Raw genomic sequence first — 25,033 nt, 5'->3', positions numbered from 1 at the left:
ATCAAAACAACACCTTGAGATCTTTGTTTCATAAGTTGTAAACCAATCCCGATTGGGACTCATGTGGAAGTGTGCACTGAATCAAGTATCCACTCCTCGCTTACTTTAGAATCATTGATGAAGCAACTAGAAGTTCACCATCGCGTAGTCTTCTACAACATCACTTCACCGAATTTTCATTTGTTTTTCCTTTTGATTCGCACCTCCCTTTTAATCTTATTTTGTAGCTTATAGCACTCAGATTTAATGTGCCCTTTCTTCTTGCGAAGTTGCAAGTTTTACCTCTGTTTGAAGATTTGATCTACCCTTAGATTTACCACGAGGATTCCGTTCTGTGTTCTACCACGATCATCATCAACATTCGGTCTTGTCTCCCACGAACAATGAGACCCTCTCCACGAGAGTTGGGTTTAACCACAAGATGCTTCATCTTATCATACGAGGTTAAAGAATCATAAACCTCATCAAGCTGTGAGAGACTCGCGGCTATATAAAATCGTGTCTCTAAAGGTTGAATAAGGCGGGCAACGAACAAAGTAGAATCAACCCTAGATCTTCCTTATCATCTTGAACCTCCATGGCCTCCAAGGTTGAGAGAATTTCTTTAAACAACTGTTAAGTGTTCGTGTATACGATGCACCTTCCTCCAAACGATGAGCATAAAGACGCCGCTTCATATGCAACTTGCTTGTTAGAGTTTTCGACATACATATTTGTTCTAGCCTCTTCCATAATACAATGGCAGTTTTCTCTTTCATCACATCCTCGCAAAATTTCGTTGGACAAATGCAGATGTAATTGTGTTAATGCCTTTCGATCCTTACGCTTCTTCTCTTCATCTGTTAATGTCGAAGGCATCTTATCTATCCTAGCAGGGCATCCTCTAGATCCATCGTGCAAGAAGCGCTTGCATCTTAATTTGCCTAACGCAAATCGGTGTTGCGATCCAACACCGAATTTCATACTTCAAAGACGCCATTACCGTGATCGAGATGAATAACCCGGAAGCTCTGATACCAATTTGTGAAAAATAAAATAGAATAAAATAAATAAAAATAAAGAACACATAAATTTTACGTGGAAACCCTTTCGGAAAAAAAAAACCACGGGCAGAGGAGAAGAAAATTCACTATGTCGAAAAATTTTTTACTCAAATACAAGAGGAATAGACTATGTCTATTTATAGGCTTGCAAAGCCATATTCTAGTAGGATTGAAACACCTTATCTAATCAATATAAAATAGATGGAGTTTAATAAGGTTTAAAACCTTATTCTAAAATAAAATAAAAAGAAGTCTAGTTCTATATGGATTTTACTTTTATTTTATTTTCCATCGTATTTTATTTAAATAAGAATTTGGGTCACTTAATTCTAACATTACATTTACTTATTATTACACAATGGGTATTTACATCACCTAAAAATATTTATTAATAAATAATTACATGAAAACATTTATGTAATATGAACTATTAATGTATAAAACCATATAAATATATTATCAAAAATATAAATATTTATAATCTATAATCTATATATATATATAAAAATATGAGTTTGGGGAAAGTTAAAACTGACAAAAATATCATTTATTTTTTATCGTATTACAAAATTCACATCTAAAAATAATTATAATATTTAATTTAGAATTATTATTAGTTTAAAAGGTTGAAATAAATAAGAAGTTGTGATAATTATATATTTAACAATTATAATTTAATAGAACCTATGATAATTAAATATTTAAAATAATTAGAATTTAAATTATAATTATTAGTTAAAAGTTATGCTAAATTTAGAATAGAGTTAAACTCTAATAATAAATTATAGGGATAAAGTTGTGACAATTATAATTTACAATTATTAGTTAAATATTTTTATGTAAACAAAAATTGTGCTAATTTTATTGATGCAAAATAGAATTATTCTGGAATAAAATTCTAAATATCTTAATTATTACTTAAATATTAGAGTTAATTATATTAATCAGTCATTATTTTAAATAATTAAATTATATTAATTAGTCATTATTTTAAATAATATTACTTTGCACTAATTATATAAAGTAAAACTATATTGTATATTGAATATATTAAAAAAATAATTATTATTTCAACAAAATTATAGCATAACTATTGTTGTCTATAATAAAAATATTTATTTATTATTATTATAACAACTATTATTAGTAGGAAAAAATAATATTTTTAGAAAAGAGTAATGGAACTGCAAAAATAATTTAAAATTTTAAAAAGTAAAATCTTAAGTGTTATCTTTTAATAGATTAATTTGATTTCTAAAGATCCAATTTTATAATTTTATGTTTTATTATTTTAAAATGATTTAGTAATAAATTATTATTTACAAAACAATTGTGATTTGAAATATTAAATTTTAGATAAAAAAAAGTTAGACATGTCATTTCCACAAGTTTGAGTTACATTTTGATACATACTTAAAGATTTAAAATTTTAAATAATTCTCGATTTCAGTATGAAAATTTTTATAGACTTCAAATTTTCTGAATTATTGTAGTTTTGACTCATATATGTTTGAGCATCACCTCAACTGTTTTATACTTGTATTTAGGTTGAGGCGATGCTCAAACATATTTAGACAAAAAAATACAATGTTTGAAAAAAACTGAAGTATGTAATAATCCTCATACTGGAATCTAAGACATCTGCAGAAACAACAGCCCTTCGAGATCAAATCCTACAACTCAAGCGACAGAATCTTCATCTACAAAAACAACTCCAGGCTGAACGAGAACGAAACAACGAGCTGATAAAACGCCTCGAAGAATCTCAAAGAGAAGCTAGAAATAAAAGAAGAAACGACTTCATATGCTGGAGCTGTAGCAGGGCAACCCATAACCAGAGAAGATAATTGACATTTCAGCAATAATTAATGGGCTTAGCCAATTTGACGAAAGGCCCTCCGAAGGTTGGGACCAATGGTGGCTCGATATGGCTTGTAAGGCCAACATAATAGAAAAGGAAGATCCAATAAGCACAAGAAGTATAAAGACCCACCACACTACAGAATATGAAAATGTACCAGAAGACACAAAATTTGAAGATTTTGTGGCCTCTTTCATTCTCATAGATGGGAAAAACTGAGAGCAAACCTTGGCAAAAGCTCTGAAATCTTGTAATCTCTCAAACTCTCTTCCTTTAAGATATAGAGTGAAAAGAGTAGGGCCCCAAAATAGCCATAGCCAAGAGAAGGCGCTACGGCAGTATCGAAGGAGCAAGTTCACACGAGACTGAGACTCTTATCAGTCGTCGTGTTTTCTTAAGGGTTTTTTCTTTTTTATTTTCTTCCACAAGTATTAGGGCGACCACGCGCTCAAAAAAAAAAAAAAAAAAATGAACGGTGCATAAACCCAATCCTTTAGACCGCCCATGAACCGAATCTCCCATATTTAATTAGTTTATCAAAAAAAAAAATTCAGCATACTTTCAATCATTAAACCCCGGCGAAAAATGGCCGCGTCGCTGCTATTCCCCGTCGCATCGTCGACGAAAACAGCCGCTCCTCCAACCTACTCGCCACGGAAACCTATACCTTCCGGTCACCGTTTCTTCTCATTCCCTTCCAAAACCAAGCCTCTTCTCAAAATCACCGGCAATTCAAATAAACATCGGTCTTTCACCGCCAAGGCCATCGAAGAAAGCAAGGAGAGCACGGAAGACACGTTGACCGCCAAGGCAGTGGATACGGAACCGGAATCGAGTGAGGAAAGCGAGCTGAGTGCCATTGGAGCAGAGATAAAGAAGGCGATGAAGGAGAGAGAAGCGAATAATAGTGATAACAGTCTCGCCGGCGGAGTGGCGGAGGAGATAAGGGAAATCGAGTGGCCTGCATTTGGTAAAGTTTTGGGGACCACCAGCGTTGTTCTCGGTGTTATTGCTGGCTCTAGTGTCGTTTTACTCACTGTTAATGCCGTTTTGGCTGAGCTTTCCGATCGGGTTTTCGCCGGTAAAGGCGTCCAAGATTTTTTCAGCTGAATCTGATACATATTTTATTGCAATTGAACCCTTTTATAATGTAATTTCTTATTTCTGCTATTTTATTTGCAATTGGGTCTAATTTACTTCATTACATAGCTATAATGAAAAGCTAAAATCCCAATTAAAATTTTTGATAATAATCAGTCATGGAAACTTGTTCTGATTCTTTGTTGAAAATTAAAAGCTCATGGCTCAAATGTCATGTTTTCTGCTTCCTTTCTTACTGATTCAAACAGCACTGATGATAAATATCTTTCCCCAAAGCTTGGAAATATTGCCTGCATTGATGTTATAGAACAGAATCGGAGAAATTTATAGATGTTAATAGAGGGTAGACATCGGTTTGCCAGGTTGAATTAGACTCGAAATTAAACTTACAACGACGAGTTTTCCCGCATTCTCGGGTCTTTTTGCAATTTTAATCGCAGCTGCGGTGGCGGCACCTGATGATATTCCGACCTGTAAGCCAACCGGGCGGAGAAAAGATATGCATAAGATCGATCCCAAGGTTATAAACTTTTGAAGGATGGAAGAACTTACGAGTAAACCTTCCTCTAATGCCAGAAGCTTTGCAGTTTCAATAGCTTCATCACTTGATACCTGCAAATTCAAAACGACAATAAGAATGGGCCATATCCCAAAGAGGGATCAATCTCGAAGCATGATTGTCGTTCCGAACCCTTACTTGAACAACTTCATTGACAATGCTGACATTCAAAACACCAGGGGCAAAACCAGCACCTATTCCTTGGATCTTATGTGGACCTTGATATATAAGCATGAAACAAACCAAACAGTCAGCTAAACAATAACTTGTTTTCTTGCCTATAATAATATCATAGAGAAGGCCAACGATAGCAGGCTCGAGGCCTATAATCATAAAAGTATGCCATTTCAATCTTCCATTTTGCAGAAAAATGCGAACTGCAACTGAATTGTAAGCAATGATTGGGTGATTCGTAACATACCAGGCTTTCCTCCCGACAGAACAGGACTTTCAACTGGTTCAACTCCATAAAGCTAAACCATATAAAAGAAAGAAACTGATGAGGAAGTTGATGTTATAATCAGATTATCATTCATTTACCTGCATGAACACTGCATATAGTATATACCAGCTTACCTTTATGTTGGGATTCTGCTCCTTAAGGTATTTGCCTGCACCTGTTATGGTACCACCGGTACCTATGCCTGAAACAAGTGCATCGATTTTACCTCCCGTGCCTTTCCATATCTCAGGTCCAGTAGTCTCGTAGTGGATCTATACCAACAACAGTGTATGTTAACAGACTTCTTCAACCAACAATTGGATCCATCAAAACATAGTTTCAAGATCACCTTCGGGTTTGCAGGGTTTTCAAACTGCTGCAGCATGTATGCATTAGCTGTCTTGGCTAATATCTCCTCTGCTTTTTGTACAGCACCTTTCATGCCCTTGGCAGGATCGGTGAGAACCAACTCAGCACCAAATGCTCGGAGAATGATCCTTCTTTCGAGACTCATCGAAGCAGGCATCGTAATGATAAGCCTGTATTGCTTTGCGGCAGCCATAAACGCTAACCCTATCCCGGTGTTTCCGCTTGTAGGTTCGATGAGGACACTCTTCAAACAACCGTTTTGGAAAAAAAATGTTTGTAACATTTAAATCATAATCAACAATCCCATAGCAACTAAGGCCAAATACTATCACTAATACACTTCATTTCCCTTAAAGTACCTTATCAGACACATTCAAACATGATTCGAAATTAAACATACGCGTATCTGACACTCAAAATAACATAAACAAGAAACCATATTGGAGATTTATTAGTAGTTAACAACAAAAGCTACTAACCTTTCCAGGGGTAATAAGACCCTTTTTCTCAGCATCTAAGATCATGCTATAACCAATCCTACACCATCACAAATATATATATATATATATATATATAGAGATCAGTTTTTTCCAATAAATAAACAAAACCCAGAAATTTAAATAAGGAAATGAAGCATCTAGCATGATAAACACACTAATCATAAACAGCAATGAACCATAAAAAGTGGATTTAAAGGAAAATGGGGGTAACCTGTCTTTGACACTAGAACAGGGTTCCATGATTTCAAGCTTAGCAGCAATGCGAGCAACACAACCATCCACCACTTTGTTAAGATATACCAATGGAGTTTTGCCAATCAACTAAAATTAAACAAACCCCGAAAAATTAAAAAAAAAAGGATAAACAGTAAATAAATCATTGCAACAATTAAAAAGGAAGATCAAAATAATGTAGTATTTAAACAAAAAAGAAGGGAAGAGAAATTTTACTTCAGTGACATCTTTGGCAATCCCAACACTCTCGTTCGCCATTTTCCAGATAACTGAAATGAAGAAAAAAAAAACCTATAAAAACACACAAAAAATCAATCAACCTTGATAATAAAAAAATCTCTTTTCGAAATCCAAAAAAAAAAAAAGAAGAGAAAAATTAAATATAAAATAGAATAGAATAGGTTGAATAATTGACTTGGTCTAAAGAGCTGATGGACTGTAACGGATGGTGTAGACTGTAGAGCTATGAATATGAATATATTATATAATTAATCAGAATTAATCAGAAATATATATGTTATCTTTAATTAATTTTTTTCTCACTATAGAAAGAAAGGAGGGGCCTTTTCTGAATCTAACCTGTTTTGAGGCTCAAATTCAACAATGAGAAGTTTTAAATTGCAATAATTTTGGAAATTGGATCAATCTCAGTCCTTAACTGATTTTTTTAATTCCAAAAAATCTACAATAATCTTGAAATTGTAGTGTTTAATTTGATTCGATTTGCACTGAAGAATAGCTTTGAAGTGATTAAACTGAAATTTGGTATCAACTGATTAAACCAATTTTTTAGATTTATTGATGAATCTGTGACCTGATCCATGCTTATTTGGCCTTCTTAGATTTTATGGAAAAATTTAGAAGATAAATAGTAGTTTTTAAGGTAAGTTATATTGGATAAGTTATATCAACAGTCTCTAAATTTTGTTTAAAAATTATGCTTCAGTAATTTAATTTTCAAAAGTTACGTAATAGTCACTAACATTATTAAATTGTTATATTTTGATCACTGCTGTTGACTCTCATTATTCTTTAACAAAATGTTGATGTAATATGTTAATCCAAAGATTAATAACTAATTTGATCCCTAAAATGTAGGTAAAATATTAATTTTGTACTTTTATATATTTACTTAACAATAATTCTAAAAAGTTCTAAAAGAATCATATTTACATCGTTAAAAATATATATATAAAAGTACAAAGCTAATGTTTTAGCTACATGTACCAAGTTAGTTATTAATCTCTTGACTTAACATGTCACATTATCCTTTTTAAGGGGTTAATAAAAATTGAGTGACCAAAATATAATAATTTAATAATGTTAGTGTTTATCATATAACCTTTAAATGTTGACTGACTGAAATAAAAATTTAAACAAAATTTAGGGACTGTTGGTTTAGTTTACCCAAGTATATTTTATAATTAAAAAATAGTTGGAAAACCTTATCTTTTTTCCAACACCACACACTCCCCTAACCCTGAAAACAAGCTTCTCGCTGTCCTTAGCAGCAAAAGGAAAAAAACAATGGCTATCCTTCATTTCACTCCATCTCCATGTACTCCTACCTTAATTGTCAACAAACCAAAACACCCCACAACAATTTCAACCTCCCAATCGAAGTTCAACCCCAAAACCCACCATGGGTCTTTCAAAAGATTGTCGACTTTGATAGCAAGATCTTACAAAGTTGTATTGGAGCATGAAGGCAACTCTACCGAGCTAGAGGTGGAAGACGATGAGACCATACTATCAAAGGCATTGGACTTGGGCATAACCGTGCCATATGATTGTCAGCTTGGGGTTTGCATGACTTGCCCTGCTAAGCTCTTAAGTGGAACCGTTGATCAAAGTGAAGGTATGCTTAGTGATGATGTTATAGACCGTGGGTTTGCATTACTTTGTGTAGCTTATCCAACTTCAGATTGCCATATCAAGACTATCCCTGAAGAAGAACTGCTTTCTTTGCAGTTAAAAACAGCTAATGATTGACACTGAAACTGTTTTTGTGTGTGTCTGTTGGATGCTGTGTTTTTATCTTGAACGAAATGGAGTTAAAACTTATTTGATATCTTCATAGGTTATTTTCCCAGATTGAGGAGGAAGAGAATGGTGTTGAATTGATCCTTTATTTATGTATTCTTGTAAGAATATAAAATGTGCACTATATTCTCATCTTTATTTCATTATATTTCAGCAACTAGTAGTTTAGTTGCAGCTGAGAATGCGAGTATTATTGACTAAATATAAGTAACAAAGCGACCATTACCATCTGCTTGGAAAACTGAAATACAGAAAGCCTGTGGAAGATGCACTTGTTTCATCAACTAAGCAAACATATGAAGGCTGAAAGCTAATTTATCATACACACTCTCTTGACATTCCAGAAGACAAATAAGAAAACAGCCACTCCTCCATTACAAATTCAATGGAACCAAAGCGGAGATTCTATTGCATTTTGTTTTCTTCACTGAAAAAAATACCAAATTAGTTGTTTTAGAATCCAACTTTCAGTTAAAATTTTAATGTTATTTTTATGGTTAAAAATTAGTTTATATATGTGAACATGAAAATGTACATGACACTTCATGTGTGACTGTTTAATTATTCCAACAGTTGCATTAGTATCTGATAATAAAAATAAAAAAAAAAATTTACTTTTTGATCTAATAAAAAAAATTTACCTGTTTTTCTAATAAAAAAAGCTTCATAATTATTTTACCACCAAAGTTTCTAAAAGGTGAGACCGTCTGGTGTAAAGAAGTTATTTATATGAAATATAACTTTGAAAGGGCATGTTTTCTCCCTTCCTACTATTTATTGGAATAGTAAAACGTTGTTTGAAACTAAAACATAATTTTGTTTACATAAAAATATGTAAGTATAAATAAATAAATAAATTCTAACGTTAATGAATTATTTGTTTTATTCAATAAATTTATAAAAATTAGATTAAAGTGTATATCATAGGTGAGTGTTGAAATTTGTTTTATACTTCATTTTTATTGATATTTTCATTATATTTTGAAACTATGAGTGAATTTACCATTCAACTCTTATGTAATTAAATTTTATCACCAAACTTTGAATTCTATTAAACTTTACACCAACTTTAATTTTTTAATTAAAATTTTCCGCTCATTATTAATTTTGATAATTTGAAAACATAACTGATAAGAAAAATTCTTCAAATATTTTATTTTAATAGTTAATAATAATTTAACTTATAAATATTAAAATTTAGTAAACTAAATAAGAGTTTCTATTTACTGAAATAGAAACTTGAAAAATAAAATACATATATCCTAAAAGAAAAAAAGTTTATTATATAAAATAACCATTTTTTTATTTTAATATTATATTAATTACTACTGTTAAATATTAAAGTAAATTATGAAAAACATTAAATTTTCTCTTCAAACTATTTCAAATTAAAATTGAATAGAAAAATTAATAAAAATGGCAAAATTCAATCAAATAAAAGTAAAACCACAAATTTCAATATGGAGTTAAAAGTACAGAGGTAAATCTATCTCCAGTTCATAAAGATAATGACAAAGATCAACCAAAATGAAGTATACTTTCCTGATAAATTTGCATATTAACCCTAATAAATTATATTCTCTACTGCGAATTGTTAGCGTTGAGGCCATCGTGTGAAGACCATCCTGTTCAATAATTGAGACCATCGCTAACAGCGTGGAATTTGACTGTCAATGTTATCAGGTTTCTTGATTCCAAGCAATGAGCTAAACCCTGTGAAACTTGCCAGGTTCAATACGTTCAGGAGAAAGATGGATCCTAATGGATTAATTTGCTGATGTGTTGCTGGAGCAAACACTACCCAGAAAGGAAACTAGGATATGGGAATGCAATGGTTTCTAAGCAATGAAAAGCAGTCGGATTTGGGGTTGAGTCGATGGAAAGGAACAAAACTTAAGCACTGAGGAAGCTTTAAGTCGCAAATCATCGAATAGTTGGTACACCAAGTAAGAGATGCTTTACAAGTATGAAGATTAAAAGTATTTGATGAGTAAAGCCTACTTTAATGTTTGATGGATCTATGGGATGCAAACAGCTGGGAAAAAAAAGGAGAAAGCTGAAGTGAAGAAAAAAAGAGTACTTGAAAGTAAAGCATTGAATGTGAGACAGTCGGCATTCAGGCTTGGCTTTGCTTAAAGGTCATTCAAAGGACACAAACACATGATTAAAGAGAGAAACGGGGTACCTTTAAAGTCCCCATAACAGTCTCAGCTTCCATATAAACGAATATGCATGTTCAATGGAATCAAAGACTGTCTAGCAATGATTAAGACATCAATAAATGGCATTTGGTTCCGCTTTGAGAAGCAATTAAAAAGCACAACGGGATGTAAAAGTAAAAGGCTCAGATCAGATAAACAGTACAACATTTTTCTACAACTAAATCCTACATGGGGGTAGTCTCGAGTTTAGACATTGTTATGCTTACCATCATGATTACTACTTCACAATCACCTAGTACTAGAGTTCTGATCAACATTAGAGATACAGCTTCTTACGTTCGGCAAAAGCAAGAAGCACGGCAGTTATTAATTAAACACACAGATATCGCTACCATTAAACGGTTAGTGATTACAAACAAACCATTTAGAAATAAAAACTTAGATGGGTCGGTAGTCAGCGTAACGGTGGTTACCATCGCCAGAGTAGTGTCATCGTTGTCTATCGGTAGTAAGCCTGCTGATATGCTGGTGCCAAACCATTACCGTAGCCCCCGTATGCGGGATAATTCATGGGAGCTCCAGGGTATGAACCAGCAAGGGGAGGAGGGACTGCTTCTGGTGAGTAAGCATAGGGGTTGGTGGGTGGGCTCCTGCTTCCATACATGGGAGGTGGGGATGGGTATCCTGGGACTGGAGCAGGGTACTGGGTGTGGGAGGGAGACCTTACAAACGGAGGAGGTGCCGGGAAAGATGAGACATATGCATTCGTCAAACGGCCAGCTTTAGCAGGAGGCATCGGACCACCATTATTTACACGCGTTCGCTTGTTAGCAGGGACTACAACTGGTTTTCTCTTTTCAGTCTTGGTCTTCTCTAGCTGCTCAAGGCGTTTCTTGAGGTTTTCAGGCGGAAACTCAGCCTCGAGTTTGTACTCTTCAATGCACTTGATGACAGCCCGAAGTGCTGATTGCTCTTTGCGTGCAGCAAGTTGCTGCAAAAATTAAGAAGAAAGATTACCTAATTAATTGAAATGTAACCATTAGAAATGAAGAAAACATTATTGGCCAAGAAAATCAAATGAAAAAGAAAATTTAAGAAAAAGCTATAGGCGACCGACAATCTCATCAGCCTATTTGCCAATAATTGATAGTCATTTATATGGGATTTTAGCACCAATAGAAGATGAATAGAATCGCTGACAATTTAAAGATGCCTCTTTCCTTAGATCTAATCCAGTGATTATTTTACATCCCTAATCCCCTCTGACAACGAGAAATATGAAATGACAATACCATTAACCATATTAGGCATGCTTTATTATATAAAAACATCAGATTTTAATTTATTTCAGCAGACAGGCGGACGAAAACAAAAGAACTCAGCAATCAGCTTACAGCTTACAGCAAACCCCAGGAGGCAAACCTTGCATCAAGCATTCAATTAAGTAAAAAGTTTATAATCAAAAATCATAAAAATAATAAAGGGTAAAACAAATCATCGGTACGAGACAAACTATCAGTATGAGTAAATATGAGCATACCGCAGCCCGGCCAGTATTATTGGGATCATCTAAAATAGAAGATGCAGCCTTCTTTGCATCCCTCAAGAAAGATTTCAGCAGGGGCACAGGGGGGAACTTGTCCACAAGGCCAACTTCATAAGTAAAATGAACTGCATCAAGCTGCTGTCCCTTGCTGATCAATTCTTCAATCATGTCTGTATACATTAATTAAAGACATTATAAACTCAACCTATGAATCACTGCAAATTCGTATGGTAAGAAATGCACTAAAAACAGTCTTTTTAAACGGAGCGTTACGCATGTTGATCAAATAATGATGCAGAGATTAAAACCAACACCAGTGACCAAATTTTTTTCTCTGTAACAATCTAGCAGAACCACTCACTTGAAAAAAATTATACATATCCAATCCCATGACCGTTTAGCTTAGCTTCACTCATCTCATATCAATCAAATTACCAAGGAGCAAATTAGACAAGCACGAACTAGCTTCAAAGCATGTAATCTAACAGATAAAAAGGGACATGCTTCAGCTACATGTTAAAAGAACAAGCAAAAGCTTATTAACATCCTAGATTATAACGCACTTAACTATGCTAGTCAACTATTGCTCAAGACTCTTCACTTTAGCTGGATCACATATGTTCATACATATCAAACCCAACAAATATAAGAAAATCTATCTACCAAAGGATACAAAAACCGGCATATGAAACTCACTCTAAACGCAACATAGCTCACTAAATGTCCTAAAAATTTTATATTCACAACACCCATGTTAATTCAGAAAGTTCTGCCGCCGCCATCACAACATCACAGTGAAACTTAAACATTTCAGTGCTTGAGATTTAAAAAGTTTTAAGTCCTTTAATACAACAAGCCCCTCTTATAAGCAACACCAGGAATTAATGAAAACATAAATGAAGAACTGTAATTTAATCCCAGGTAAGAAAACAAGAAAATAATACCAGGCATCTGATCGCCGAGGCCAAGCGAAACGGCGAGTTTGGGCATTTGTTTTCTCCAAGCAGAAGCAACGACAAGTTTCCTATAAAGCTCCAGATCCTCTTTCTTGACAATCCCAAACGTAACCAAATGCTGCAAAAAAGTATGAACATCAGGGGTTTTCACATTCTCAATCCCTCCTCTCTCTTCAAGGCTCTTTTTCCATGTCTCCGCGATTTCTTTGGCCTGCTCTTTCATACTAGGCGTAACAAGGATCCTTGATTTTCCTATCACCGGATCAACCACCACCGGGATTAAGCTTTCCAGAATCAAAACACAAGCCCAAGCTAAATCACTTCCTCCCTCATTTCCTCTTTTGTCCACCGGAAATACCTCCGATATGGCCTCCATAACAAACCTCGCCGGATCGATGCATTCCGACAAAGCTGCAGGGATTTTCTCTCTTAACAAATCTATTTCTTTCTTTTTTCCGATCACGAAGCTCCAGAACTCTTTAGCTTCCATTTTCAAGCACGTTGATTTCAGGTGCTGCAAAAGTCCGTCTCCGTCGTCGACCTCACCGTCCGGATTGTCTTCAACGTCATCGCCAAGGGTCCTCATGGCAGCTTTGGTGTTGAACTCGACTCGGCTGAGTGCGATCTTGACACTGTCCTCGATACTGAGTTCCCGCTTCTTGAGTGAGTCGAGTGAAGCCTTGGTCTCCGAGTCCAGTGCCTCGATTTTGCGTTTCAAGGTCTCCGACTGCTTCATCAGGTTCTGCTCAAGTGAATTTATGTGATCCGACAGTTCTTTCCAGAGGAGAGTACAGCTCGTCATCAGAGACGTTTGACGCTGGAACTCTTCGAAACTCGGCTGGGTTAACTCGGTCAACTCGCCAGGATCGGGGATCGACCCCATGGTTTGGTGAAACTCGTCTCTCTTTTCCTTAACTCGTTTGGTGACTCAGTAGCCGAAAGTCGAAAAGAAAAAAAAGAAAGAAATATTTCTTTCAAAGAAAGAAACTAGAAACCCTAACAACGGAGAAAAACAGGAAGTAAAAAGGCTTAAGAGACGATGACGTGGGTAATTCATTGGAAGACACGTGTGAAAACGAGTAGAGAAAAAAATGATGACAAGCAATGGGCTATAATAAGCCTACCATACACGATGGTGCGTAGGATAAAGGAGTGACACTAAAATGCGCGGATAGAGCGAAGGGGTGCCTAGGATAAGGATAAGGGGGGTGTTTGGTTGTTAGTGTTTAAAAAAAAATGAGTGAGTGGAATGCTTTTCTCGAAAACCGGAAAAAGCAAAAGAAGGAAGTGGAAAAAAAGCTGAGGGAAAGTAAAAGGTGGTGGTCTAGTGGGGACTGCAGTCCACGTACCCACATGGGATGCGTCAGAAAAAAGTCAAAAAAAAAAAACGTAGACACAAAAGGAAAAATAAATACAAATTATAAACAGTACTAAAAATCAAAACCTATACATAAACTTTAATTTAACTCATAATTATTATTAAATAAAATAACATATTTTATTATTAAATAATAATTTAAACCGGTTAAATTGACCCTATTAAAAATATTGGAACACTTATCTCAAACTCAGCTTGAAAAGATGAATCCTGCCAAATTTGACAAATAGCTTTGCTCATAGGAGGTCTTAAAGATTAACAAAATATAATATTATTTCTAATAATATAAGATAATTTAATTGGTTGAGATATTTAATTCATGAAATATGTATATTTTATTAAATTATATTATTATTATATAATTTGTTTTTTCTTAAACAAATAAATTTTAATATTAAAACATGTTATTTGTTATGGCTTGAAAGTAATTTTGGCTAAAACAATAAAAAATGATAAATCTTCATAAAAGTAGTATTTCAAGCAAAATTTAATATACGAAAATGTAATATAATAAAGTAAATATTAAAATTTTCAACTTATAATAATAAACAAATAAATATATTTGAAATATCACTTGAAAATATATACCAAAGAAAAGGATAGTTGACATCAATTTAGCACATTGTTAGGTATGTTACGTTACCTTATTTAGTTCATTTGATCGAAATATAAATTTTTTGTATTTAGTTGGCGACATATCAATTAGTTAAAACATATTTTATTGAATTATCTTTATTATAAAATTTTTAACAAGTTTAGTTCTTTCAATATTTTTAGCCTCATCTTTTATAAAACTATGTTAAATTATAATAATTTTATTTTCATTACAATTTATATATCAATTAGTAAATATATGTTTATAAAATAAATTTATAAATTATAATAATTCATTAAAAGTTGTTGTATCACCAACCATAATTTATAACTCATAATTGTAATGACCCAAACTTTAAGGTTATTACAAAGGTGTATTTTAGGATCATTGTTTCGAAAATGGATTAGAAAATATTTATTAAAAATATTTATGAAGTTAATCGAGTGGTTAATTAGAGTTTTAATTAAGTGAATTTAGCTTAATTAAGAGTAATTAAGAAAAATGACTAAATTGAATAAAGGATGAAAGTTGAATTGTAAATTAAAAAATAAAAAGGACCAAATAGGCAATTATGCCTAATGTATGAATTTAGGCGGCAAAAGATGGAAGAGTCTAGGATTTTCTTATATTAATTAATTAATTTATTATTATGGTTATTATTATTTAATTGATATTAAGTTATTATATTATGAAATAAATTGAAATAAAGACAAATGTGTGATGATAAAATTGTACAAGTGTAATATATGTATTTGAATATTTGGAATATAATTATATATTTACTTAATTTTAGAATAAAAGATATTTATTAATTAAATAATTAAATAATGAGATTTTTGTTTGATAAATAAATTAAATAATGACAATTGTAATGAATTTATTGGTACAAATGTGAAATATAAGTGTGTACAATTGTAATATTAGTATTTAATATTAAATAAGATATTTATTAATTAAATAATTGTATTATGAGATTTTTATGTAATAAATATATTAAATTATGACAAATGTATGGTAAAATTTGTGACATGTGTAATAATAAAAAATGCATACAAGTATTAAATAAATATTTGTTATTAAATAGATTTTAAATATAGATTTTTTATTATATTTTATATATATATATAGTAAATAAATAAAGAAAAAGAAAGGAAACAAAAAAAGAAACAGAATAGGCAAACGAAAAGCAGGGGAAGGAAAGAAAGAAAGGAGAAAGAAAAGAAAAAGGGAGATTTGGGGTTTGAAAGTTTGGAAGTTTAATAGGTAAGTTAATTTAGTCCTTTTTACTTAATTTTGATGTTTTGAAAGCTTTAGAACAAAGTTTTGATGAAATTAAATTAATTTTTGAAAGTTATTAGAATTCTAAATATTGTTCATGTTGAATAAAAAATGAATTAGGGGTTAGATTGATAGGAATTCAAGTTAGAAATTAAATAAGGATTGAATTGTAAAGTAATTCATAAGTTTTATGTTGAAAGGACTAAATTGATGAAATTTTTGAAATTAGGAAAATATGCTGAAAATTTAATAGTTAAGTATGAGTTTGGACAAAATTTGAATAGAAATGAAATATGAATTGAGAACAAAAAGTAAGTGAATTTAGTTAAGATTAAATTGAAATTAAAGTAGAAATTGAATCAAAATTTATTAATTAGATATAAATTAGTAGAGAATTAATGAATATGAATTGTTTTAATTCCATAGCTAATGTTGTCTCGGGAAATCTCGGCTAAGCAAGGAAAAATGGCAAAGACAACGGGAGTTAGCTCGAGAAAATACGGTTTGTATTTCTATAATCCGAACTCAGTCATTATTTGTTATATTTATATTTAGTGTTAGAATTATGATATTTTACAATTGAAATGGACTGATTTTGGTATGTGATGAATTTATCAAATTTATATTGATTGAAATCATTTTGATTGAATTATATTGATTGAAATATAATATATATATATATATGATTTATGTAAAAATTTGAATATTGAATGAATGTTATATTAAAAAAATTATATTTATTGGAAATATGAGGAATTGATATGAATATATGTGATTATTAGAATGGTATATTGATGAAAGACTTATTAAATTGAGAAAGTGAATCAAATACCCTATTAACAGTATCGGACCAGATTGGATACAAATGGCATGCCATTGGATTTGTGATGTGATGGGGAGATTTGTAGTTCGACCGAGAAGATGTTTTTGTTATTATATACTTCGGTTTATCCGAAGAGGCATTTAATGCCTTATTGGTGTGTTTGGGAGGATATGATATACTGGTGTGTTATGGAGGATTTATAATATTCCGGGTGTGTTTGGGTTGGATATTCTGGTGTGTTTGGGTTGGATATTATGGTATCTATCAGAGTCCGAGTTTTGTTAATAGCGGTAAATAAGTGAAAAGATAAATCGAGTGAATTTGATTGATTGAGCTATTGGAATGAAATGAGAAATTGAATTGAGAATTGAAATTGAGATATGAGATTGAAAACATGAACCAAAAGTTTCATGAAATGAGTGAAGTTCAAATGGATGATGATTGATGTTAGAATGAATTAAAATGGTATATTGTTAAGAAGTAAAGTGTGAATACAAATGAATTGTGAATATATTGTAAAGAATTTATACGGTAAGCAAATGAAAAGAATTGAGCAAATATGTTGTTGTGTTTGTTATATGGCTTGTATAGAATTTTTATGGTAAGTAAATGAATAGTTATATTTGTTATTGTGATTTTAAGTTTAATTGTTATATTATCAAGTGTTTGGATTATAGAAATACCACTGAGTATACCATACTCAGCGTACGGTTTGTTTCCGTGTGCAGGTAAAGTAAAGATAGAACGTTGAATCAGCATCCCAAGCCGATCCTGAATTCAATGAGGTAAAGTGTGTTAATTATGGGTAATGGCATGTACCTAGGATGTCTTATGCGTGTGTCATTTTGAAATTGTAAATGTAAGGATGAAATAAATAAATTTAGGTTTGGTTATGGTATAAAATAAGATTTGACTAATTTGGTATGAATTTGAATTTTTGTGATACAATGTCAAATTGATTTTAGAATTCTCTATTCTGAATTGGGAAAATCATTAAAAATTATATAAAAATAATTATGAGCTATAATTTATATGCTTAGAATCTTTAATGAGTCTATTTTCAAGAGAAATAAACGGGAACATCATCCGAGTCCTATGCTATGAGATAATTAAATTTTAGTAAAAAATGGTCGAAGTTGTCAAATAGCAGACCAAGGGTAAATTTGAGGAATAAACTGTACTAATTGGCTATATTAAAAATTCTGAAAATTTTATGGTAGAAAGGTATATGAGTCTAGTTTTAAGAAAAATTAACGGAACTTAATTTGAAGTTTCGTAGCTCCAGTTATAAATATTTTAGTAACTGCTGCTCAAGAAGACAGCTTTGACATAAACATAAGAAAATAATGGAATTGTGTGTAATTATTCTGTAAACTCCGGTAATGCTCCATAACCCTCTTCTGGTGACGGTTTGGGGTTAAGGGGTGTTACAATAATAATCATAATAATTACACTAATAAATAAATCTTTTAAGTAAATATAATAATTATAATTTTAAAGTGTGACATCTGAGTAAATTAAAAAAAATGTCAGTTTTAAAACATATTTAGCAAGGTAAGTCGTTTTTTCCTAAATAAGAGAAATAGGTCAATTTTAGAGGGAGAAACAAAAAACACTACTTGGAGGAAGCATTTTCAGCTGACATGTCGAAAACGCTTTCTACAAAACATGTTTTCTTTTAACATATCAATTCTTTTGGTTAGATAATTAAATATTAGTAGTTTTGTCCTTGAGTCTTAGATTCGATTCATCTCCTACTTACATTTGTATTTTTTATTTTGTGTTGTTTTAATTTTTAATTAATGTTTTTAATCAATAAATATATTGTTTTCAAGTTTTTTTTAATTCATCTTTTTAATTAATGTTAGGGGCTTATGTCTCGAGACATGACTCAATTACTGTGGATTTTTACCTTCAAAGTTTGTATGTCTCGAGACTTGAGACAGATAACCTAGAAGTTCTATTTTCAAATACATCCAAACCATACTAAAATCATTCCTAATGATTCCAAGCACAAGCCATAACTCATATGCCAAATAATACATTATATTTACTTACTAAAGCACATCAAACACAAGTGTGAGAATCAATTAGTTCCTATTTACTTACATAAACATTCACCTAGGTATGTTATATATACTTAAGAGATACGAGAATAAGGACCTACTTGCAATAAAAATAAAATTTGTGAAGGTGGAGAAAAGAGAGTAGTGTAACATCCCGAAATAGGGCCTAAACGGAACAGTGGTTGCGAAACCACAAATTCGAGGTAGAATGTAACGGCCTAATTTTCAGTGGTGTCAAAAATGGTGATTTGAGATCACTAAATCGGACAAATAAGATTGAACAAGATAGTAACTTAATATTTATGAGTCAAGTAAGAATTTAGAAGAATTTGTGAAATGGTGAAATTAGTGAATTAAAATAATTTATTAGGTCAAACGAGTCAAAAACGAGGTATCGAGACCTCGAATTTGAAAATCGAGCTATAAATATTTTTATAAATATTTATGAAGTGTCATTGAGTTAGTATTAAAGTTTCGTTAGAAAATTTTGATGTTTGGATAGCTAATTAATTAAAAGGACTAAAGCGAAAATAGCTCAAAATTTGTTAAATTGTGAGTAAATAGCTTAAGTATTTAAAAGATGGATTTAAAGAGCAATTAGACCCAAAGGTTAATGGCTGGACGGTTTGGGTATGAAATAAGCAAGAAAACAATGTGAACAAGGGACAAAATTGGAATTAGCATAAAAGTTAATAGTTAAAAAATGATGTAATTGAAAATCTAGACATTTCTTCATCTTTCTCAGCCGAAACGCCGTAGCAGGTCTCCTATGCTGGTTTTTCATATTTTTGCACCATATAAGTTCAATTTTTACTATTTCTTAGTAATTTTATGTTTTGTGACTTTTACAATTAGGTCCAATCATCTAATTCATTAGTTTTTGATTTGGTGGGTGAAATTGGAAGTTACCCTGGCTGAGTAAGGGTAGTTTATGATGAATTATTATGAAATTAAAGTTCTAATTTCATATTAAGGTTGTTTTATTAAGTCATTTTGATAGAAAATGGTATTTAAGACCTAATTGTGAGCAAAATTGTGAATTAGATGTTGGTGTTGAAATTCAGAATATCAAAGGCTGTGAAATAGTTTATAATGATAAAATAAAAGTGTTAATTTAGAAAAAATTAGTTCAATTGATGGGTGAATTGAGCAGGGACTAAATTGTAAAAAACTGTAAATTTTGGGGTGAAAGTGTAATTTCAAAATTTGAACAGCATAAATTGTGAAGTGAAATAGAAATCAAATAAATGCTAATGAGTAGAAATATTTTATATTATAGATCAAGAATCCAAAGAAGAACGAGGAAAAGAAAAGTAAAGGACTAAATTGTAAGGTTTAGTCACATTTTGTATCAAGGTAAGTTTACAGTAAATAAATGCAATATTCTTTTATTTACATTATTATTGTCAATTTCAGCATTTACATATTCATGTTATGAGAATATTTAAAGTCGAATTAAAGGCTAAGTGATGAGAAAAAGCATCGAAGCCCGTTTGAACCTTAGGAATGTTAGGATATTGGGGTTGACAGATGAGACAGATGAAATGAGCCATGTAAGTCCATATCAGATATATGGCTTTGGAGACAGGAATGAGCCATGTAAGCCCATAATATATATATATATATATATATATATATATATATATATGGCATTGGAGCAGAATAATTCATGTAAGTCCATGTCGAAGACATGGCATTGGCGAGATATTGATAGACATGAACGACCCTAGTATCCTTAGTATTCGAGTGGTTCAACGGGTCATTGTACACGTTAAATTACAGTGAATTATCAGCAAAAATGGAAGGTAGATTATATTTATGAATAGTGAAAGGTCAGGTAAGAAAGAAGGTAAGTGAGTGAAGAAGAAGGTAGAAAATGAGAAGTAAAGGAAGTTTATGAGGCTAGGTGACATTATGTATATTTATTCAACATGTTGAATGTTGTAATTTATTTGCTTATAAGCTTACTAAGCCTAGTGCTTACTCTCTTTATTTTCTTTTTCTTATAGTTTTTATCAAGCCACTCGGGGATCGAAGGAAACGTCGGAGACCGATCACACTATCAAAGAAACCACATTGGTATAGTTAAATGTTTCGTTTTGTGTATGGCATGTATAGGAACTTGGTTTCTTTTAATATGATATGATCAATGAATGATGTGTAAATACTTTCTAGTGATTAACTAATAGAATGGCTGATGATATACATGTTTAATAGTATGTATGATTAAGTAGTAACTATCACATGAAAACTATGAAAATGTGAAAGTAACTTAAAAATGATTCAAGTATCGAAATAATGTGATTTTGAAAATCACAAGAAATTGTAAAGACATGGGTTGATGGTGAATAATATATGAAATTAAATCTCATTGTGTCTATTTTCATATGGAATAATCAAAACAGTAAAGGTTTTGTATTTTATAAGATATCCGGTTTTAGTGAAATAGGACCGAGCAATTTCTGGATCCCTGTTCCAACTTTAGAAATTCACCATAAATTTTAAAAAATAATTAGGTGGTGTACTTTATATGTTTAGAATCCTTATTGAATCTAGTTTTAATGGAAATAAACGGTATAGTCATATAAATTTTTTACAGAGAGAAAAGTGGTTCGTAGTAAGTAGAGGCCAGTGTAGTCGAATTCTGAAACAGGGATAACTTTAACTAATAAAATGTACTAATTGGCTAAGTCAAAAATTCTAAAAAAAAATTAATAGATAGATATATGAGTCTAGTTTCAGGAAAAATTTACGGATCTTAATTTTGAGTTTTGAAACTCGAGAAATGAATTTTTAAGCAACTATGATGCAGAAAATAGTTTATTCCGAAAATTAAAATAAGTGATTTAGAGTTGTTTAAAAGGTAAGATAAGTTTAGTAACACCTCAAGCTTGACTCGGTGACGGTTTCAAGCGTGGGGCATTACATTTATTGGTATCGAGCAGGTTTAGTCGGTTCTCGGAGCAGTTAGTGTGAGAAAAGTCTAGCTATACATGCCATACTTGTATTTTGATAGTGTGACGACTCTCGATGATTTTTAAATATTTTGTTTTATTGTAATGGATCCCGAGTGAGCTGGTGATGATGATGTAGAAAGTAATGCGCTTTGCTCCATGAAGGGTAGCACCATCGAGAATAGGCGATGAATGATTAATCGTGGAGGAGTGACTCGAGAAGCTCTCTTCCAAGCTTTGAATGATTTGTTTGCCGAGTTCGTTCGTACGAATCCTGCAGTTAGACCTCCACCCCCTCATGATTCTCAGGCTACTCATGTAGCTCAAGCTCCCCCAATCACAGGTACAGTGATATGAGAAAACCACCAGTTGATAGAATCAGAAACAAGGCGCGAAGAGTTCGAGCAACAAAAGATGATGATGCGAGAAAGAGCGAATTTTGGTTGGAAAATACTATCGAGTCTTTGATGAATTATCTTGTACACCGAGGAATGTATGAAATGTGTAGTATCACTTCTTAGAGACTCAGCCTACTACTGGTGGAAGACACTTGTATCAGTTGTACCAAAGGAGAGGGTCACTTGGGATTTCTTTCAGGAGGAATTTCGTAAAAAGTACATCAGTCAGAGGTTTATTGACCAGAAGAGAAAGGAATTCCTGGAATTGAAACAAGGTAATATGATGGATCGATGAGATTGTGCATAAATTATAGGCAACTTAACAAGGTAACAATAAAGAAGAAGTATCCATTGCCTAGAATTGATGATCTGTTTGATCAATTGAAGGGAGCTACTGTGTTTTTCAAGATAGATTTGAGATCCAGATATTATCAGTTGTGAGTTAAAGAGTCAGATGTCTTGAAGATTACTTTCCGGACTAGGTATGGTCATTATGAGTTCCTTGTGATGCCATTTGGCTTGACTAATGCTCCTGCCATTTTCATGGACTTAATGAACCGAATTTTCAGACCGTACTTGGATAAGTTGTAGTGTTGTTCATTGATGATATCTTGATTTATTCTCATGATGAGACCGAGCATGCGAGCATTTGAGAACGCTTTCTGATTCGAAGATAATCGGTTGTATGCCAAGTTCAAGAAAAGTGAGTTCGTTTACGAAGTTAGTTTTCTTGGACATATTGTTTCGTGAAGGTATTAAGGTTGATCCGAGCAAGATTTCAGCCATTGTTGATTAGAAGCCTCCTAAAAATGTATTAGAAGTTAGAAGTTTTCTTGGTCTTGCCGGATATTATAGGCGATTTGTAGAGGGATTTTCCATGATAGCTACCCCGCTGACAAGATTGCTGCAAAAGGATGTCAATTTTGAATGGACTGAGAAGTGTCAACAGAGTTTTGACAAGTTAAAAGCATTGTTGACTAAAGCTCCTGTTTTAGTGCAACTAGAACCAGGTAAGGAGTTTGTGATTCTGATGATCGTCCATGAATGGACTTGGTTGTGTACTTATGCGGAAGAGAAGGTAATTGATTATGCCTCTAGACAACTAAAGCCACATGAGAAGAACTATCCGACACATAATTTAGAGCTAGCGCCATTGTTTTTTTATTTGAAGATTTGGAGACATCATTTGTACGGTGAGAAGTGCCACATATTCACCGATCACAAAAGTTTGAAATATTTGATTACTCAAAAGATTTGAATTTGAGGCAAAGAAGATGGTTAGAGTTGATTAAAGATTATGAGCTAGTGATCGATTATCACCTGTAAGGCAAACGTTGTTCTTGATGCTTTGAGTAGGAAATCTTTATTTGCATTAAGAGCTTTGAACACTAGTCTAGCCTTATCGATGATGGTTTTATCTTAGCTGAATTGAGAGCTAAACCGATGTTTCTTGAAGAAATTTGTGAAGCTCAAAAAATGATGATGAGTTGTTAGCCAAAAGAGATCGGTCTGAGTCGGATGTAGAGTCGATTTTCAGATCGATTCTAACGGTTGTTTGATGTTCGAGACAAGGTATGCATACCAAGAATGATGAGCTTATTCGAAAGATTTTACAGAAGCACATAGTAGTTCTTTGCCTATTCATCCGGTAGTACAAAGATGTATAATGATTTAAAAAAAATGTCTTGGTGGGTAGGAATGAAAAGGACATTTGAGTTTGTTTTAGATGCTTGATCATCGGCGGTAAAGGCCGAACATCAGTACCTTCGAGTTTATTGCACTGTGCAAGTCCCGAGTGGAAATGGGATCGAGTTACTATGGATTTTGTGACAGGATTGCCGTTTACCGAGAAAGAAAGATGCAGATAGGTTGTGATTGATAAGTTAACGAAGTCGGCTCATTTTATCCCATTCAGATGGATTATTCACTTGACAAGTTGGCCGAGTTGTATATTTCGAGATAGTCAAACTACACGGGTACCATTATCGATCATTTCGCATGAGATCCAAGATTTACTTCACGGTTTTGGAAGAAATTACGAAGGCTTTGGGCACAAAGTTGAGTTTTAGTCTGACTTTCCACCCTCAAACCGATGGTCATCGAGAGAGTTATTCAGGTACTTGAAGATATGCTTAGATGTTGTGTACTGGAATTTCAAGGCAGTTGGGAAAAATATTTACCATTAGTAGAGTTTGCCTACAATAATAGTTATCAGTCGAGTTTGAAGATGGCACCTTATGAAGCTTTGTATGGACGTAAATGTCGCACACCTTTATATTGGACAGAGCTTAAAGAAAGCCGGATTTACGGGGTTGATCTAGTTAAAGAAACAGAAGAAAAAGTGAAAGTTATCAGAAATTGTTTAAAAGCGGTTTAGAACGTAAGTCGATGCAGATTTAAAAAGAAAAGAGATCGAATATCAAGTTGGTGACAAAGTTTTTTTGAAAGTATCCCCGTGGAAAAAAGTTCTCAGATTTGGCAAGAAAGGCAAACTAAGTCCACGTTTTGGACCGTTTGAAGTGATTGAGAGAGTCGGACCATTAGCATATCGGTTAGCTTTCCCGATTGAGTTAGAGAAGATTCAAAATGTATTTCATGTGTCTATGCTACGTCGTTATCATTTAGATCCGTCACATGTGATTTCTTAGACAAAGGTTGAGATTCAACCAGACATGACTTACGGTGAAGAACCGGTAAAGATTCTAGCTCGAGAGGTAAAGCAATC

At 32.6% G+C, this 25,033-nt stretch overlaps 4 protein-coding genes and 1 long non-coding RNA gene across 6 annotated transcripts; 3 read left to right on the top strand and 2 right to left on the bottom strand.

Annotated features, from left to right (window-relative positions):
• Window positions 1–3,489: 3,489 nt before the first annotated feature.
• Window positions 3,490–4,200, top strand: LOC108454000 (preprotein translocase subunit SECE1). Its single transcript, XM_017752278.2, has one exon. It carries the CDS (start codon window positions 3,490–3,492, stop codon window positions 4,012–4,014), a length of 525 nt encoding a protein of 174 aa, XP_017607767.1. The 3' UTR covers window positions 4,015–4,200.
• On the bottom strand, window positions 4,046–6,635 carry LOC108453999 (cysteine synthase). 2 transcript variants are annotated; one of them, XM_017752276.2, is made up of 11 exons: window positions 6,525–6,635; window positions 6,326–6,378; window positions 6,087–6,196; window positions 5,855–5,912; window positions 5,356–5,619; window positions 5,141–5,278; window positions 4,986–5,037; window positions 4,703–4,782; window positions 4,558–4,617; window positions 4,396–4,476; window positions 4,046–4,295 (listed from the first exon to the last, which is right to left on the bottom strand). In XM_017752276.2, the coding sequence occupies exons 2-11, from the start codon at window positions 6,365–6,367 to the stop codon at window positions 4,203–4,205; spliced, it is 978 nt and encodes a 325-aa protein (XP_017607765.1). In that variant the 5' UTR covers window positions 6,368–6,378; window positions 6,525–6,635; the 3' UTR covers window positions 4,046–4,202. The 2 variants fall into 2 exon arrangements, with proteins under 2 accessions (XP_017607765.1, XP_052875028.1); XM_053019068.1 differs by having other exon boundaries at window positions 6,326–6,400; window positions 6,525–6,580.
• Window positions 6,636–7,553: 918 nt separating this feature from the next.
• On the top strand, window positions 7,554–8,267 carry LOC108455831 (ferredoxin C 1, chloroplastic). The gene has a single exon (XM_017754396.2). The coding sequence runs from the start codon at window positions 7,637–7,639 to the stop codon at window positions 8,099–8,101; it is 465 nt and encodes a 154-aa protein (XP_017609885.1). The 5' UTR covers window positions 7,554–7,636; the 3' UTR covers window positions 8,102–8,267.
• Window positions 8,268–10,482: 2,215 nt separating this feature from the next.
• LOC108456780 (FRIGIDA-like protein 4a) lies at window positions 10,483–14,080 on the bottom strand. The gene is made up of 3 exons (XM_017755444.2): window positions 12,805–14,080; window positions 11,855–12,030; window positions 10,483–11,305 (listed from the first exon to the last, which is right to left on the bottom strand). Exons 1-3 carry the CDS (start codon window positions 13,697–13,699, stop codon window positions 10,814–10,816), a joined length of 1,563 nt encoding a protein of 520 aa, XP_017610933.1. The 5' UTR covers window positions 13,700–14,080; the 3' UTR covers window positions 10,483–10,813.
• A 1,851-nt stretch (window positions 14,081–15,931) lies between these two features.
• Window positions 15,932–17,838, top strand: LOC128280615 (uncharacterized). Its single transcript, XR_008270708.1, has 3 exons — window positions 15,932–16,052; window positions 16,494–16,569; window positions 17,619–17,838. It is a non-coding gene; the product is annotated as an uncharacterized LOC128280615 (long non-coding RNA).
• Window positions 17,839–25,033: the final 7,195 nt, after the last annotated feature.

The sequence above is a fragment of the Gossypium arboreum genome, chromosome 9 (assembly GCF_025698485.1).
Source record: "Gossypium arboreum isolate Shixiya-1 chromosome 9, ASM2569848v2, whole genome shotgun sequence".
Lineage (NCBI taxonomy): Eukaryota > Viridiplantae > Streptophyta > Magnoliopsida > Malvales > Malvaceae > Gossypium > Gossypium arboreum.
This window is presented reverse-complemented; position numbering and strand designations above follow the sequence as displayed.

Bases quoted from the DNA above. Each gene is read 5' to 3' on its own strand.
- LOC108454000 (XM_017752278.2), top strand. From the start codon at position 3,490: ATGGCCGCGTCGCTGCTATTCCCCGTCGCATCGTCGACGAAAACAGCC.
- LOC108453999 (XM_017752276.2), bottom strand. From the start codon at position 6,367: ATGGCGAACGAGAGTGTTGGGATTGCCAAAGATGTCACTGAA. The intron at 5,279-5,355 runs GTGATCTTGAAA...TTGTTGGTATAG, and splicing joins AAAACCCTGCAAACCCGAAG to ATCCACTACGAGACTACTGG. The intron at 4,618-4,702 runs GTAAGGGTTCGG...TTGAATTTGCAG, and splicing joins TTGTCAATGAAGTTGTTCAA to GTATCAAGTGATGAAGCTAT.
- LOC108455831 (XM_017754396.2), top strand. From the start codon at position 7,637: ATGGCTATCCTTCATTTCACTCCATCTCCATGTACTCCTACCTTAATT.
- LOC108456780 (XM_017755444.2), bottom strand. From the start codon at position 13,699: ATGGGGTCGATCCCCGATCCTGGCGAGTTGACCGAGTTAACCCAGCCG. The intron at 12,031-12,804 runs GTATTATTTTCT...TAATGTATACAG, and splicing joins CCTCGGCGATCAGATGCCTG to ACATGATTGAAGAATTGATC. The intron at 11,306-11,854 runs GTATGCTCATAT...TAATTTTTGCAG, and splicing joins ATAATACTGGCCGGGCTGCG to CAACTTGCTGCACGCAAAGA.